Source organism: Pseudophryne corroboree, chromosome 6, assembly GCF_028390025.1.
Source record: "Pseudophryne corroboree isolate aPseCor3 chromosome 6, aPseCor3.hap2, whole genome shotgun sequence".
In the NCBI taxonomy this organism is placed as follows: Eukaryota; Metazoa; Chordata; class Amphibia; order Anura; family Myobatrachidae; genus Pseudophryne; species Pseudophryne corroboree.
This window is the reverse complement of record NC_086449.1, coordinates 109,396,016-109,413,527: the sequence shown is the minus strand read 5'-3', so window position 1 is coordinate 109,413,527 and position 17,512 is coordinate 109,396,016. Positions and strand designations below refer to the sequence as shown.

The 17,512-nt window shown below is 47.4% G+C and overlaps 1 protein-coding gene across 10 annotated transcripts in view; it reads right to left on the bottom strand.

Moving 5' to 3' along the window:
- BRD4 (bromodomain containing 4) overlaps window positions 1–17,512 on the bottom strand; it is a 200,702-nt gene that overhangs the window by 25,257 nt on the left and 157,933 nt on the right. For 7 of the 10 annotated variants that reach the window (XM_063931646.1, XM_063931645.1, XM_063931642.1 and 4 more), the window contains 5 exons: window positions 12,240–12,350; window positions 11,740–11,792; window positions 1,093–1,387; window positions 309–965; window positions 69–211 (listed from right to left, as the gene is read on the bottom strand). In XM_063931646.1, coding sequence (XP_063787716.1) covers window positions 69–211; window positions 309–965; window positions 1,093–1,387; window positions 11,740–11,792; window positions 12,240–12,350 — 1,259 coding nt within the window. The remainder of the gene's footprint in view (window positions 1–68; window positions 212–308; window positions 966–1,092; window positions 1,388–11,739; window positions 11,793–12,239; window positions 12,351–17,512) is intronic. The other 3 variants (XM_063931644.1, XM_063931643.1, XM_063931641.1) reach the window with 2 other exon arrangements.

The window sequence follows — 17,512 nt, the reverse complement described above, 5'->3', positions numbered from 1 at the left end:
CGCTGAGCATGGGAAGGTACAGAAAGCAGAGGAGTACTGAAACAGATGAAAGGGAGTTAATGATTTACCTGCTTTTTAGACTGCCCAGTTTGCGGTGAGGGTGGGTGTGCCAGGCCTGCAAATGGAGGAACCTGAGGCGAATGGAGGAGGAGAGGAGACGGCGCCTCCCGCATATGACCTGGAAACACGCCAGTAAGTGGGGGGAAAAAACCTAAATAAATTAATATGTCTAAGTATGTACGTATACACACCTCATCAACCCTTCATCAATTTCACCCACTCCCAAATATATCCGTTCATATCCTCACCTCCAGGATACGGTTCTGGTTTCTGTTGCCGTGGTGAAGGATGGTGGTGTTGGATCACCTGTTGTGGCTTAGCCTGCTGGTGCTGCACAAGTTGTTGGTGTGGAGCAGTCAACGTGCTTTGTAGAGTCGGGTGTTGCTGCTGGGGTGGGGGAGGTACCTGCACGGCTGGTTGTTGCTGGGAGGCTGCAGGTGGTGTCTGCAACTGGTGCACATGGGATGAGGGGGGAGGGGGAGGAGGAGGAGGAGCAGTGCTAACAGAGGAAGAAGGGTAAGGCAGGTTCTGGAGGTGCCGCACTGACTGTGATGGAGCAGTCAGAGGTGCTTGGTTCTGCACTTTGACAGAGGTAAGGAGTGGCTGGAGCGGAGACCGGGCAGGTGGCTGCTGTGATTTCTGGAGCTGCTGCAGGTAAAGAGCCATATGTGCAGAGCCAAGCTGAAGAGGGGAGGGAGAAAGATCATCACTAGGAGAAGATGGACCATCATCTTCTAAAAGAGCATGAGGGGGCTGTGCATGATGGTGGTGGGGATGAGGGGGAGGTTGGTGATGCGTTTGAGGAGGTGGTGGTGAGGAAGATGGTGGTCTAACAGGTTTAGGGGGGAGGGCAGCTGCACGATTGGAGGGGCGCGAGGGTTGCTGGGGCATGGTGTTGTGCAGAGCTGTTAAAGAAACAAAAGACAAATTAGTATTATTGTTTAATTCTTTAATGTTTCCAGTCCCCAAAATCAAGTTCTCCCTCACTGCTAATTATGTGCATCTTAGGCCACCGAATTTCATGTGTCTTACCTGGAGGACTAACAAGGGCATGTTGGTTGAGATGAGGAGGAGAGCAGCGTTCTGGCTGACCACCTGTGAGGTGCGATGGAAGATCAGGTGGCGGTAGGTGCAGGCCAGCCTGCCCATAGTGAGCAGTAACTGCTTCAAAAACACTAGCGGGATGCAGGGGGTGATGGAGAGATGGGTGGGAAGTCTCTAGGCTGGGAGGCGGGGGGTATGAGGGTGGGGGAATAGGGGAAGGTGGCTTGAGAACATTAGGAGGCGGGGCAAGAGACTGCTGTGGAGGATGCGGTTGATGGTGATTCTGTGAAAAAAATTAGAGATGTGAAAGTCATACTAATGATTACTCAACAGAAGGAAAAAAAAAAATAAGAATTTACTTACCGATAATTCTATTTCTCGTAGTCCGTAGTGGATGCTGGGAACTCCGTAAGGACCATGGGGAATAGCGGCTCTGCAGGAGACTGGGCACATCTAAAGAAAGCTTTAGGACTATCTGGTGTGCACTGGCTCCTCCCCCTGTGACCCTCCTCCAAGCCTCAGTTAGGATACTGTCCCCGGACGAGCGTACACAATAAGGAAGGATTTTGAATCCCGGGAAAGACTCATACCAGCCACACCAATCACACCGTACAACTTGTGATATGAAACCCAGTTAACAGCATGATAACAGATGAGCCTCTGAATAGATGGCTCACAACAAGAACCCGATTAGTTAACAATAACTATGTACAAGTATTGCAGACAATCCGCACTTGGGATGGGCGCCCAGCATCCACTACGGACTACGAGAAATAGAATTATCGGTAAGTAAATTCTTATTTTCTCTGACGTCCTAGTGGATGCTGGGAACTCCGTAAGGACCATGGGGATTATACCAAAGCTCCCAAACGGGCGGGAGAGTGCGGATGACTCTGCAGCACCGAATGAGAGAACTCCAGGTCCTCCTCAGCCAGGGTATCAAATTCGTAGAATTTTGCAAACGTGTTTGCCCCTGACCAAGTAGCTGCTCGGCAAAGTTGTAAAGCCGAGACCCCTCGGGCAGCCGCCCAAGATGAGCCCACCGTCCTTGTGGAATGGGCTTTTATTGATTTAGGCTGCGGTAATCCTACCGCAGAATGCGCCAGCTGAATAGTGCTACAAATCCAGCGCGCAATAGCCTGCTTAGAAGCAGGAGCACCCAGCTTGTTGGGTGCCATCAGGATAAACAGGGAGTCAGTTTTCCTGACTCCAGCCGTCCTGGAAAAATAAATTTTTCAGGGCCCTGACTACGTCCAGCAACTTGGAATCCTCCAAGTCCCCAGTAGCCGCAGGCACCACAATAGGTTGGTTCAAGTGAAAACCTGAGACCACCTTCGGGAGAAACGGAGGACGAGTCCTCAACTCTGCCCTATCCATACAGAAAATCAGATAAGGCCTTTTACATGACAAAGCCGCCAATTCTGACACACGCCTGGCCAAGGCCAAGGCCAACAGCATGACCACTTTCCACGCGAGATACTTTAGCTCCATGGTTTTAAGTGGCTCAACCAATGCGACTTTAGGAAATCCAACACCACGTTGAGATCCAAAAAAGTGCCACAGGAGGCACAAAAGGAGGCTGAATATGTAGTACTCCTTTAACCAAAGTCTGAACTTCAGGCAGTGAAGCCAGTTCTTTCTGGAAGAAAATCGACAGAGCCGAAATCTGGACCTTGATGGACCCCAATTTGAGGCCCAAACGTCACCCCTGCTTGCAGGAAGTGCAGGAATCGACATAGTTGAAATTCCTCCGTCGGGGCCTTCATGGCCTCCCACCAAGCAACACATTTTCGCCAAACGCGGCGATAATGTCTTGCGGTGACATCCTTCCTGGCTATGATCAGGGTAGGGATGACTTCCTTCGGAATACCCTTTTCCTTTAGGATCCGGTGTTCTACCTCCATGCTGTCAAACGCAGCCGCGGTAAGTCTTGGAACAGACAGGGTCCCTGCTGCAGCAGGTCTTGTCTGAGCGGCAGAGGCCAAGGGTCCTCTGCCAGCATCTCTTGAAGTTCCGGGTACCAAGCTCTTCATGGCCAATCCGGAACCCCGAGTATGGTTTTCACTCCTCGCCTTCTTATTATTCTCAGTACCTTGGGTATGAGAGGTAGAGGAGGAGACACATAAACCGACTGGTACACCCACGGTGTCACTAGAGCGTCCCCAGCGATCGCCTGAGGGTCCCTTGACCTGGCGCAATATCTTTTCAACTTCTTGTTGAGGCGGGACGCCATCATGTCCACCCGTGGTCATTCCCAACGGTTTACCTGCATTTGGAAAACTTCTGGATGAAGTCCCCATTCTCCTGGGTGTAGGTCGCCCATCGGAGAATCCTTGTGGCTTCTGCCATCGCCATCCTGCTTCTTGTGCCGCCCTGTCTGTTTACATGGGCGACCGCCGTGATGTCGTCTGATTGGATCAGTACCGGCTGGTTCTGAAGCAGGGGCCTTGCTTGGCTTAGGGCATTGTAAATGGCCCTTAGCTGCAGAATATTTATGTGAAGCGAAATCTCCTTGGAAATTTCTTCCCTGTGTGACTGCACTCCAGCCCCGAAGGCTGGCATCCGTGGTCACCAGGACCCAGTCCTGTATTCCGAATCTGCGGCCCTCTAGTAGATGAGCCCTCTGCAGCCACCACAGCAGCGACACCCTGTTTCTTGCTGACAGGGTTATCCGCTGTTGTATCTGTACATGGGACCCGGACCATTAGTCCCACAGGTCCCACTGGAACGTCCTTGCGTGGAGTCTTCCGAATGGAATTATGCTTCGTACGAAGCTACCATTTTTCCCAGGACTCGTGTGCATTGATGTACCGACACCTGTCCTGGTTTTAGGATGTCTCTGACTAGAGATGACAACTCCTCTGCTTTTTCCACTGGAAGAAACACTCTTTTCTGGTCTGCGTTCAGAAACATTCCCAGGAACAGAAGACGTGTCGTCGGGACCAGCTGTGACTTTGGAATATTGAGAATCCAGTCGTGCTGTTGTAGCACTTCCCGAGAGAGTGCTACCCCCACTACCAATTGTTCTTTGGACCTCGCCTTTATCAGGAGATCGTCCAAGTACGGGATAATAAAAACTTCCTTCTTGCGAAGGAGTATCATCACTTCGGCCATTACCTAGGTAAAGACCTTCGGTGCCGTGGACAACTCCAACGGCCGCGTCTGGAACTGATAGTGACAGTCCTGTACCACATATCTGAGGTACTCCTGGTGAGGGGGGTAAATGGGGACATGCAGGTACGCATCCTTGATGTCCAGGGAGACCCTGTAATCCCCCTCGTTCAGGCTCGTAATAACCGCCCTGAGCGATTCCATCTTGAACTTGAATCTTCTGATATAAAAGTTCAAGTATTTTAATTTCAAGATGGGTCTCACCGAACCGTTGCGGTACCACAACCACTGTGGAATAGTAACCCCTTCCTTGCTGAAGGAGGGGCACCTTGACAATCACTTGTTGTGATTATAGTGTTGAATATCCACCAACACCGTCTCCCTGGCAGAGGGAGGTGCCGGTAAGGCCGATTTTAGGACACGGCGGGGGGAAGAACGTCTCGAACTCCAGCCTGTACCCCTGAGATACTACTTGAAGGACCCAGGGATCCATGTGAGAGAGCCCACTGTCCGCTGAAATATCTGAGACGGGCCCCCACCGTACCCGGGTCCGCCTGAGCAGCCCCAGCACCATGCTGTGGACCTACCGGACGCAGGGAGGACTTCTGCTCTTGGGAACTAGCTGTGTGTTGCAGCTTTTTCCTCTACCTTTGCCTCTCGGCAGAAAGGATGAGCCTCTAGCCCTCTTGCTTTTCTGGGGCCGAAAGGACTGTACTTGATGATACGGTGCTTTCTTTTGTTGTGGGGTAGCCTGTGGCAACAAAATTAATTTCCCAGCAGTAGCTGTGGAAACGAGGTCTGAAAAACTATCCCCAAACAGTTTTACCCCCTTATAGGGCAACTTCCATGTGCCGATTCGAGTCGGCATCGCCTGACCATTGCCAAGTCCATAACCCCCGTCTGGCGGCAATGGACCTAGCGCTTATTTTTGATGCCAGCCGGCAAATATCCCTCTGTGCATCACGCATGTATAAGACCACGTCTTTTAAATGCTCTATTTTCAGCAAAATATTGTCCCTATCCATAGTTATTTTCCGACAGGGAATCTGACCACGCAGCGGGAGCACTGCACATCCATGCCGAAGCAACGGCTGGTCGCAATATAATGCCCTAGTGTGTGACCATATCTTATAGGGTAACCTCCTGCTTTCTATCAGCAGGTTCCTTCAGGGCGGCCGTACCCGGAGACGGTAGTGCCACCTTTTCTGATAAGCGTGTAAGCGCTGTATCTACCCTATGGGGGTGTTTCCCCGCGTGACCTATCCTCTGGCGGGAAAGGGTACGCTGCCAATAACCGTTGTAGAAATTATCAATTTCTTATCGGGGGAAGACCATTCTTCCTCACACACCTCAATTAATTTCTCAGATGCAGGAAAAACTACTAATAGTTTTCTCTCACCAAACACAATACCCTTTTATGTGGTACTTGAGGTATAATCATAAATGTGTAATACATTTTTCATTGCCTCAATCCTGTAACGGGTGGACCTATTTGGAGGGTACACCAGTCTCATCGATGTCGACACTGTAGTCAGTATCCGTGTCGATATCTGTGTCTGTTATCTGAGGTAGCGGGCGATTTTAGAGCCCCCCATGACATTTGAGGCGCTGGAACAGGCACAAGCTGAGTAGCCGGCTGTTCCGTGTCGTCGACCTTTTATGTAATAATAATAATAATAATTTTATTTATATAGCGCTCTTTCTCCAATAGGACTCAAGGCGCTTAACAGATACATTGCATAATATAGTACAGAAAATAATGAAGTACATTTTCATAAAATACAGAAGCATGAAGATACTAAAAGGGACACTATGGAAATGCTTTAGTAAACAGAAAAGTCTTGAGTCTACTTTTGAAGGATTCTATAGTTGGGGCCTCTCGCACTGTGCGGGGAAGTGAGTTCCATAGAGTCGGAGCCGCATGACTAAAAGCTCGACCCCCAGATGAATTACGGTAGATTCTAGGTACTGCTAAAAGTCCTTCATCTACAGATCGCAGTAATCGAGTGGGGCAGTATGGGGTCAGAAGCTGTTTCAGGTACCTTGGGCCTTGGTCATGTAATGCTTTGAAACTCAGTAAGCCAATCTTGAAGATGATTCGCCATCTTACAGGCAGCCAGTGAAGGGAGTAGAGGATGGGTGTTATGTGGCTAGAATGGGGCTGGTTGGTTAATAGCCTGGCAGCTGTGTTTTGCACCAGCTGTAAGCGTTGCAATTCTTTTGCTGGTAGACCAAGGTAGAGGGCATTACAGTAGTCTAAACGAGATGATACAAATGCATGTATGACTTTTGGCATGTCATCTGAGGGAATTAAGTGCTTGATTCTGGCTATGTTCCTCAGGTGAAAGAATGAGGATTTGATTGTGGCTGATATCTGATGTTTAAGTGTCAAGCCACCATCCAGGACAACGCCAAGATTCCGCACACGATCACTGGTCTGTAATTCTGAATCCCCCAGTGTAAGTCCAGTTGGTTGGCTATGCTGCAGTCTTGTCCTTTGATGTTGCGGTCGTATCAAAAGGACCTCTGTTTTATCCGGGTTCAGTCGCAGCCAACTGGCGCTCATCCACTCCTGTAGTTCAGCTAGACAGCCATTTAGGGTTGCTATTGGGTTATCAGTGCCCGGAGCAAAGGACAAGTACAGTTGTGTATCATCTGCATAGCAGTGGTAGACCAGGCCATGGCGCCTGATTATTTCGCCCAATGGGAGCATGTATACTGCAAAAAGCATGGGGGATAGTATAGAACCTTGTGGGACACCACATGGCAATGGCACTGGTGGTGATGAGTATAATCCAGATGATACTCTCTGTGACCTGCCTGTGAGAAATGATTTGAACCAGTTTAGGACTGTGCCATCCAGACCACAGAAATGTATCAGTCGCTCAATCAGAAGCCCATGGTCCACGGTATCAAATGCTGCTGAGAGATCCAGAAGGATTAATATTGAACAGTCACCTCTGTCTTTTGCCATCAGAAGATCATTTAACACACACACCAGGGCTGTTTCAGTGCTATGTCTTCTCCTGAATCCTGATTGAAATGGATCATAAATATCATGGGTTGTCAGGCGGGTTTCCAGTTGATTTGCAACGACTTTCTCAATAACCTTTCCTAGGAAAGGAAGGTTCGATACCGGTCTGTAGTTGGTCATGCAGTCGGGATCTAAATTAGGTTTTTTAAGAAGCGGTCTAACAATTGCTTCCTTTAGGGGTCCAGAAAAAATGCCTGTCTGCAAAGAACATTGAACAATTTTTGTAAAGACAGGACCAATGATATCCATACAACCTATTAGAAGCTTGGTTGAGGCTGGGTCCAGATCACAGGTGGTGGGACGCAAAATTCGAGCAATTTCAGCAGTGTCCTTTACATCCACTGGGTCAAAGCTGGTCCATGAAGGCAGGTAGCTTATATTGGCAGGCTTTGTAGTTTGGCACTCCTTTGATGGCACTGTGGAGATTCCAGCCCGGATGGTGGATATTTTATCTGCAAAGAAGTTTGCAAACTCGTTGCATCTTGCCTGGGAGAGGGTCTCATCAGTCTGCAGGCATGCTGGCTTGCAAAGCATATCCACTGTGCGGAAAAGCTGAGCTGGCCTATTGTTTGCTGCTGTGATCTCATTTGACAGGAACTGTGCCTTCTTACGAGTGATTATCGATTGATATTCTTCGTTATGCTTTATTAGTTTTATTTTGTCATCCACTAGGTTAGTCTTCCTCCATCATCTTTCCAGTCTACGCCCCCTTTTCTTGAGCTCACTAACACTGTTGTCGAACCATGGAGCTTGACGTTGTGGTTTACGAGGTCTTAAACGCACAGGGGCGATAACATCAATTGCAGCCATAACATCCCTATTATAATAACGGACTAGGGAACAGGGATCTTCACAGGCACCCAGTATAGCAGAGAGATCCAGATTTGCTGCAAGAGCCTGGGGAGTCATACCCCTCCTTGGACGATACCTGGTCAACTCCACGGGCAGAGATCTTATTTGAGGGGTTGCAACTGAGAACCAGAGGGAGTAGTGGTCTGACCAGATGACTGGGTTTATTTTTAGGTCAGTGACTTCTAATCCAATCTGAAAGACAAGGTCGAGAGTGTGACCACTTTTATGTGTGGCAGAGGGAACGACCTGTGTGAAGCCCAGACCATTCATTGTGCACAGGAGGTCTTGGCCAAGGCGTGAGAGCTCATCATCCACCCATGCATTGAAATCCCCGAGGATGAGCCATCTTTGATGTTCCAGAACCAGGCCAGCGACAGTGTCTGCAATTTCTTGCAGAAATATCTTTCCATCTCCAGGTGGCCGGTAAATGAGAAGTACTCTGAAACCTAATCCTGTCGAACTCCGGGCAGCAATGCACTCGAATGAGCGAGTAGTTTCAATAGGGTGGACCCTAAGTTTAAGTTCTTTTTTGAAGCAGATAGCCACCCCGCAACCCCTGCGGTCCAGTCTTGGGTTGTGGATGACAGAGTAGTTTGTTGGTACTGCAGCCTCCAATATAGGTGCTGCATTTTCATCTAGCCAGGTCTCTGTAATACAGGCTAGATCTGCAGATTCAATAAGGTCAGCGATTGTTGCAGTCTTGTTTCTTATAGATCTGGCATTACAAAGGACTGACCTGATTGGGCATACCAGAGGGCCTTCAGTTTTCTTTATGTTAAGTGCAGGAGCTCTGGGTATGGGGGTCACAAAGTGAGAGTTGACAGTTCTGTCCTTCCAAACACAGGGCCGTCTTTTGGGTATCACTTCTATTTGATTGTTCTTTGAGTATGAGGGTGAGCAGGTGGGCAAAGGACTTAGATGGTTACCGGGGGAAATACATTTCCGGCCTGCTCGCTTCCCACGAATGCGCCAGTGTTTTCTTTTTAAAATACCAAGGGATTGGAGAATAGAAGCCTGTGATGGTGTGATAGGAACTGCAGAACGTGGTGGGCGGAGTGAAAGAATGAAGCTGGAGCAATACGTATACATTTGGTCATCAATGACAGATTACTATAAGATTGAGCTGCATATGATGAGAGAGGGAGAGAAAGCAGTGGGTTTTTTCCTTTTTGTGTTTTGTTTTCCCCCAATTCAGTATGTGATCCAAAATTATAATGGCATATGAACAAAGTTATTGCTATAACCTATTGGGTGTGTTTGAAGCAAGTAATAAATAAAATAACTGCTGATTTAGTCAATTATCCTAGGATAGGCAGTCTTTTGGAAGGTGTTAGAAGCCAATTCCTACTGTGTAGGTGTGAAAAGTCTCAGTGTGAGAGGCCTTTGAAGTAGATTTTTTTTTTTTTTTGTGGGGGTAGTAGTGATAACGTGTCCTGGGAATGGATCCTGATTTTAAACAGTGAGCCTTCAGCAATTCAGAGCCTGAATATACTGATATTAGTAGATTGATGCAATAAGTCAGTTATTTGTTGCTCAGAGAACAGAGCTGGATGATGTCTAAGTGAGGGGCTGGATGTAGCCAAAGATAGGTTGTAATCCACAGTACCTTATCTGGGTAATGTCCAATGCAGAGTACAGCAGCTGCTAAACTGAAGGATTTCTCAGTGGAGATATGCAGAGGATTCAGTCCAGGATTCAATCCAGTGTGTATCTCAGCGCAGGAATGCAATCCGTTGGTTTTGATGAAATGTCCGCGTAGAGTAGTACAAGTTAAAGGTAAGTCCATGGATATTTATGATGATTCATAGGTCAGTTGTGGTGAATTTAAGCTGTTTTATGGAGATGATCAGGAGCATACAAAAGGTGAGGCAGCCATCTTGGGCGCCAGTCAAAGCATATCTGTAAGGAGTTGACTCTTTCACGTAATCCTTCCATAAGTTCAACCACACCGGTGTCGACCCCGCAGGGGGTGACAACATATTTACAGGCATTCGCTCCGCCTCCACCTCATTATCCTCCACCTACCTGTCGACACAGCCGTACCGACACACAGCACACACACAGGGAATGCTCTGATAGAGGACAGGACCCCACGAAGCCCTTTGGGGAGACAGAGGGAGAGTATGCCAGCACACACCAGGGCGCTATATATCACAGGGATAGCACCTATAAAAAAGTGTTTTCCCTTATAGCTGCATATATATTGTATACTGCGCCTAAATTGTGCCCCCCCCCCCCCCCCCTCTCTTTTTAACCCTTTCTGTAGTGTATTAACTGCAGGGGAGAGCCAGGGAGCTTCCCTCCAACGGAGCTGTGAGGGAAAAATGGCGCCAGTGTGCTGAGGAGATAGGCTCCGCCCCTTTTTCGCGGACTTTTCTCCCGCATTTTCATGGAATCTGGCAGGGGTTAATATACATCCATATAGCCCTGAGGGTTATATGTGATGTATTTTTGCCAGCCAAGGTGTTTATATTGCTGCTCAGGGCGCCCCCCCCCCCCCCAGCGCCCTGCACCCTCAGTGACCGGAGTGTGTGGTGTGCATGAGGAGCAATGGCGCACAGCTGCAGTGCTGTGCGCTACCTTGGTGAAGACTGATGTCTTCTGCCGCCGATTTTCCGGACCTCTTCTTGCTTCTGGCTCTGTAAAGGGGCCGGCGGCGCGGCTCTGGGACCGGACTCCGAAGCTGGGCCTGTGATCGGTCCCTCTGGAGCTAATGGTGTCCAGTAGCCTAAGAAGCCCAAGCTGGCTGCAAGCAGGCAGGTTCGCTTCTTCTCCCCTTAGTCCCTCGATGCAGTGAGCCTGTTGCCAGCAGGTCTCACTGAAAATAAAAAACCTAAAACTAACTTTTTCTAAGAAGCTCAGGAGAGCCTCCTAGATTGCACCCTGCTCGGTCGGGCACAAAAATCTAACTGAGGCTTGGAGGAGGGTCATAGGGGGAGGAGCCAGTGCACACCAGATAGTCCTAAAGCTTTCTTTAGATGTGCCCAGTCTCCTGCGGAGCCGCTATTCCCCATGATCCTTACGGAGTTCCCAGCATCCACTAGGACGTCAGAGAAACCTTGCTACGCAACACCTAATTTCTACAACAAGAATCGGTTATCTGTATACCGTCAAAGCATACATCCTCTCTACATATGGTCACATATATAACAAGCGTAGATTACAGTAGTCCAAGAAACTGCAATGTTTTAATAATTTCCCTGCTGTTCACCGAAGTCCATCTGCCTATCATCATATTATTGACGACTCACTGATAAGAGCATTCTTTGGAGATCACATACAATGTTTAAATTGTTCCCATTATCTTGCTGTAGGGTTCATCAATATTCCCAAACAAGTCAGCTAAGGCAACGGCTCTATGAGCAACACCGTTAAGCCCCGTACACACTGGGAAGATGTGTGCTGAGCGATCTAGAACAGACCTCTTAGCACACATCCCCCCCCCCCCTCCCTCCCTGCTCAGCACGATGTGTGTACCCCCTTTAGGGTACAGTAGGTGCCCTGGGGCAGCCGGAGACTGTTCTGCTGTAACATTAATATCATCCACATTTCCCCAGGCTCATAAAAGCTTAAATACAATCTGAACACTCCTCTCTTGACATGTACAGTATAAATGACAGTTTGCTGGGACAGATTACCTTTCTAGACTCTCTCCCTGAGTGACTCTTCTTCTTCTGTTTTGGGGCTGTCTCTGTAAAAATAAGACATGGTTACATTCACGTCTCCGTGGAGTTCCGTCTTAATACTTAAATGTATACAGAATCCTTTATTCAACTTGCAGACCAAGAGGTGACCATGTTCGGTCATTCCAATTATAGATGGTCTCCAAGGAAGATTTAAGGTCACTTTACAACCCAGTGGTCAAAATGTTTAATGGGGTATAAGCCGCTGTGTCCCATTTTCAGCAGCTTCTATGCATCAACTACAGAAGACAGATTCTGTTCACAGCCTATGGAAGTTGAAGTAGCGTTTGCCTACTGTAAAATGGTAGATATTTGCACAATATGATCTGCTAGAAGCAGCTCACGCTGGATTTAATCTGCCTCAATGACATAACATACAAAATGAAGGCACTTTGCGTCATGTACTAAAGTTTTATCTACCAATTCCATATCACCCTGTGCCAAGAGTCTCTAACCTGGGTCGGAATCCTCACTGTCTGATGTGCTGGATTCACTAGAACTTTCTGATTCAGAAGTTGAGAAACCTTTCACTTTACCAGAGACAGAAGTGGGAGCCTCTATTTTATCTGTGAACAGAAAAAGTAAATCTATTTCGTAAATTACATGAAGGAAAACTGATAAGAACAAAAATAAGATAGCAATACATCTTAATTTTCTTTGAATGGAAACCATTATAATAAATGAAATGACTTCCTGTAACACTCTTAATTGAAAGTTCATTATAGTTAGTAAATTCTGGTTTAATAAAAGCATATTAAATCCTTTTCTCTGGGAAGGGCAGGCTCAGATAGAAGTTGGAACTTTAAGATCTCCTTCCTCACTTTACCCCCTGGTTTTCGGGAGCCAATTATTTTATGGACTTCAAACAAGAGAGAGACCAAGGGAACAAGTGACAGGAAACAATGTCCTCTCAAAATAAACTCTGAAATTTAAGGTGAGAACCAGAACCTAGAGGGAGGGTGCCCAGTGTCCAATGTATTGAGAGGCAAAATATAATATATAATCTATCTGGGGACACTGGAGCCATGAGGAACCATCAAAGCTGGCCCCCTACCAAAATGGTAAGCTTAAAACGGACATACTAGAACCTACTGTCCAAAACCCACACCCCTGAACGCAAAACATTCAGCCCATAAAACATTGTAAATGTAGACTTGGTGGCTGATCAACATAGCTCATCAGCCAATGCAACACACTGCCATAGCAGATGCTCACCGATCTTTACCTGTTCCAAATTAAGCCAGGCAAATTACTGAAGAAAACACACGTAGAAATAGTCTGCCCAGGTGCACGCTCTGCTGAGCATTACAGAGGACCAAAGGCCTCAAGAAACTATAGAGTCCTCACTGGACAATATAAATCCTCATCTCTTCACAGTCCACCTCAGAGTTTTAAAACCAGCGTCCACCTTAGTTCTCAATTCAGGGGTACTAATCAGACACAAGAACATTAGTAATGTTGTGCTCTGATGTTTGACAGTAAGGCCTTGCTCAAAGTTTATGTCAAAAGTGTTTGATGGGGTTGAGATCAGGGCTTTATGCAAGCCAGTCAAGTTTTTCCATGCTCGGCAAGACATTTGGTCATGCTCAGGGCCGGCTCTACCATTAGGCAGCTTTAGGCGGCTGCCTAGGGGCGCCGGCTCCTGGAGGGTGCCACTGAATTCATCTGTCAAAAATTAAAGGATGTGTCTTTATGCAGCCTCCACCTTTTACACACTGCACTGGCTGCTGCTGCAGGTCTAATCAGGCGCATCCGCCGCTATCAGGCTGTACAAGATAGTGCCTCAGCTCTTCCTCTGTGCTGACACGTGTAACATCAAGTCATGTGACGGCACAAAGGAGGCAGATGTTACTATGGCTCCCGAGGGGCGCCCCTACGGCCGCTCCTCATTGCCCTGATGCACCTCCTCCAATATACAGTACATATATATTATCCTGCCACTCAGCAAAATTTTTAAATTGGCCTCAGCGTCCTATACAATTCCTAACATAGGGAAGAAATGGTTCTAAATTGCACACCCTCCAGTAATGAAAAGTGCTGTGCTGCTGAGAATAAAGTAGTATACAAAGACGAAGAGGGTGCAGATGCACTATGCGATCATTAAATTTCAATATAATAAAATATAATCTATCATAAGAGGTTGTTAATATATTGTTGATATCGGCCTGCTCACCAATCGTCCAGGTCACATCTTGTCGAGCAGGTCCCTAACATTACGGGGCCAACATCTGGGACGCAAGGAACCCCAAAACATGATCCAGCAATTCTTAACATGCCAGCTAGTGTGTATACATAGGCAGTAAGAATGGTAGTCACTCAAGGATTTGAAAGTGAAACTATATATTGTGAACACCTTTTTCACTTTAAAAGTGCTTGAGTGTTGTCCCTTGTCTCATAATGATGCAATTCACCCCAGCCACCTAGTGGCCACCTGCATCTCCCCTCCTAGAGGTGGTGGGGGAATTTGAAGGTTACGGGGCACCGGCCCTGGTCATGCTGAATCAGGAAAGGGGGCTCCACCAAATTGCTGTCGTAAAGTTAGAGCAACACCATTCTCTTTATGGTCATTATATGGGACTTACCTTTACTGGAACAAGGGGGGAAAAAAACAAACCAGAAAATAGTCTGAGACCAAACCACCACCAAACTTTGTAGCGGCCAGTTAGTTGGGCCAGTAAGTGCATCATCATCCTGCTGGTTTCCTTTCAGGATGGGAAGCACTTGATGCCTCCCTGAGTTTTTATGGACTTTCCTAGTAGAAATGGATGGCCATCCTCTGTCTAGAGAAAATAACGTTCTCATATCTAGAACATGGGGAGCTTAGACAACTCTTCAGACCAAAACCCTCGCAGACCAACAGCCACAGCCCTGAAGGCAGGCATAAGTCATGATTGTCCAATACCAAAATTAAAAGACATGACTCCTGTTAAAATCGTCAATTATAAGAGAAACTAACATACCATAGATGTCAACCTGACTTGACAAGCAGTAGTCCATTTTGTTTCATTTGATAACTGCTCAATCTGGAATACCCTTAAATACAATGGTGCACACTGTATGCCTCTTAGTATCTGTAATGGCAAAACATCAACTGATGTCAAGAGTACCATCTGTTGCCCAACAGAAGCTCTAGAAACACAATAAATGGGCAGGTACTAGGTTGAATTTCTGGTAATTGATAATCCAACAAGGTGACTCTAGGGTCTGGGTCATCACATGCATATTGGCTGGGAGTAGTCAAGGATTCTATATTAATTAACGGGTCATCCAGGAATCGAATGATAATCAAAACTTATGGATTTTAGAAGATAGGCCACAACGAGTCAGTGCAATTGCCATGTTTTTAACACTAGACTGCAAATCTGAGAAGGCATCAGTGACCTTCCAAAATCGGGACATGCAAGTATGAATCATGACGTCTATGAACTTGTTTTGCTCCATTCTGTTTATACCTGTCAGAGTTTCCATCTTGAACCTGTCCACATACAGTTGAGCATTTAAGGAATTTAGGTTCAAAACAGGAAAGATTTTATCTAGTAGCTGGACCAAAAAAGATTTCACTTAAAACCCAACAGGACTAACCAGGATTGGAAGATGAAACAGTAAATGGCCTCTCACAAAGCTGGTTTTGTGAAATCTCCAGGGAAAAAAGTGGTGGTGGGGGGGGGGGGGGGAACAAAACAAAACAAAAAAAATAAGAATTTACTCACCTGTAATTCTATTTCTCGTAGTCCGTAGTGGATGCTGGGGACTCCGTAAGGACCATGGGGAATAGCGGGCTCCGCAGGAGACTGGGCACTCTAAAGAAAGATTTAGTACTATCTGGTGTGCACTGGCTCCTCCCTCTATGCCCCTCCTCCAGACCTCAGTTAAGGAAACTGTGCCCGGAAGAGCTGACATTACAAGGAAAGGATTTTGGAATCCAGGGTAAGACTCATACCAGCCACACCAATCACACTGTACAACTTGTGATAAACTTACCCAGTTAACAGTATGAACAACAACTGAGCATCACTCAACCGATGCTACATAACCATAACCCTTTGTTAAGCAATAACTATATACATGCCCAGCATCCACTACGGACTACGAGAAATAGAATTACCGGTGAGTAAATTCTTATTTTCTCTAACGTCCTAGTGGATGCTGGGGACTCCGTAAGGACCATGGGGATTATACCAAAGCTCCCAAACGGGCGGGAGAGTGCGGATGACTCTGCAGCACCGAATGGGCAAACACAAGGTCCTCCTCAGCCAGGGTATCAAACTTGTAGAACTTTGCAAATGTGTTTGAACCCGACCAAGTAGCAGCTCGGCAAAGCTGTAATGCCGAGACCCCTCGGGCAGCCGCCCAAGAAGAGCCCACCTTCCTTGTGAAATGGGCTTTCACTGATTTTGGATGCGGCAATCCAGCCGCAGAATGAGCCTGCTGAATCGTGTTACAGATCCAGCAAGCAATAGTTTGCTTTGAAGCAGGAGCACCCAGCTTGTTGGATGCATACAGGATAAACAGCAAGTCCGTTTTCCTGACTCCAGCCGTCCTGGCAACAGAGATCTTCAAAGGCCTGACTACCTCAAGCAACTTGGAATCCTCCAAGTCACGAGTAGCCGCAGGCACCACAATGGGTTGGTTCACATGAAAAGATGACACCATCTTTGGCAGTTACTGCGGACGAGTTCGCAATTCTGCCCTATCCATATGGAAAAACCAGATAGAGGCTTTTACATGACAAAGCCGCCAATTCTGACACACGTCTAGCTGAGGCTAGGGCCAACAGCATGACCACTTTCCACGTGAGAAACTTTAGCTCCAGTGTCTTAAGTGGCTCAAACCAGTGGGATTTCAGGAAAGCCAAGACCACGTTAAGATCCCAAAGTGCCACTGGTGGCACACAAGGGCGCTGAATATGCAGCACTCCCTTAACAAACGTATGAACCTCAGGCATTGAAGCCAGTTCTTTTTGAAAGAAAATGGATAGGGCCGAAATCTGGACCTGTATGGACCCTAATTTTAGGCCCATAGTCACTCCTGACTGTAGGAAGTGCAGGAATCGACCCAGCTGGAATTCTTCTGTAGGGCCTTCCTGGCCTCACACTAAGCACATATTTTCGCCATATACGGTGATAATGCTTTGCTGTCACGTCCTTCCTAGCCTTTATCAGCGTAGGAATAACTTCATCCGGAATGCCTTTTTCCGCTAGGATCCAGCGTTCAACCGCCATGCCATCAAACGCAGCCACGGTAAGTCTTGGACCAGACAGGGCCCTTGTTGCAACAGGTCCTGTCTGAGAGGCAGAGGCCATGGGTCCTCTGTGAGCATTTCTTGCAGTTCCGGGTACCAAGTCCTTCATGGCCAATCCGGAACAATGAGTATTGTTCTCACTCCACTTTTTCTTACAATTCTCAGCACCTTTGGTATGAGAGGAAGAGGAGGAAACACATAGACCGACTGGAACACCCACGGTGTTACTAGTGCGTCCACAGCTATCGCCTGAGGGTCCCGTGACCTGGCGCAATACCATTTTAGCTTTTTGTCGAGGCGGGCAGTTCCCGTCGATTTGCAATCTGCGTGAAGACTTCTTGGTGAAGTCCCCACTCTCCCGGGTGGAGGTCGTGCCTGCTAAGGAAGTCTGCTTCCCAGTTGTCCACTCCCGGAATGAACACTGCTGACAGTGTGCTTACGTGATTCTCCGCCCAGCGAAGAATTCTGGTGGCTTCTACCATCGCC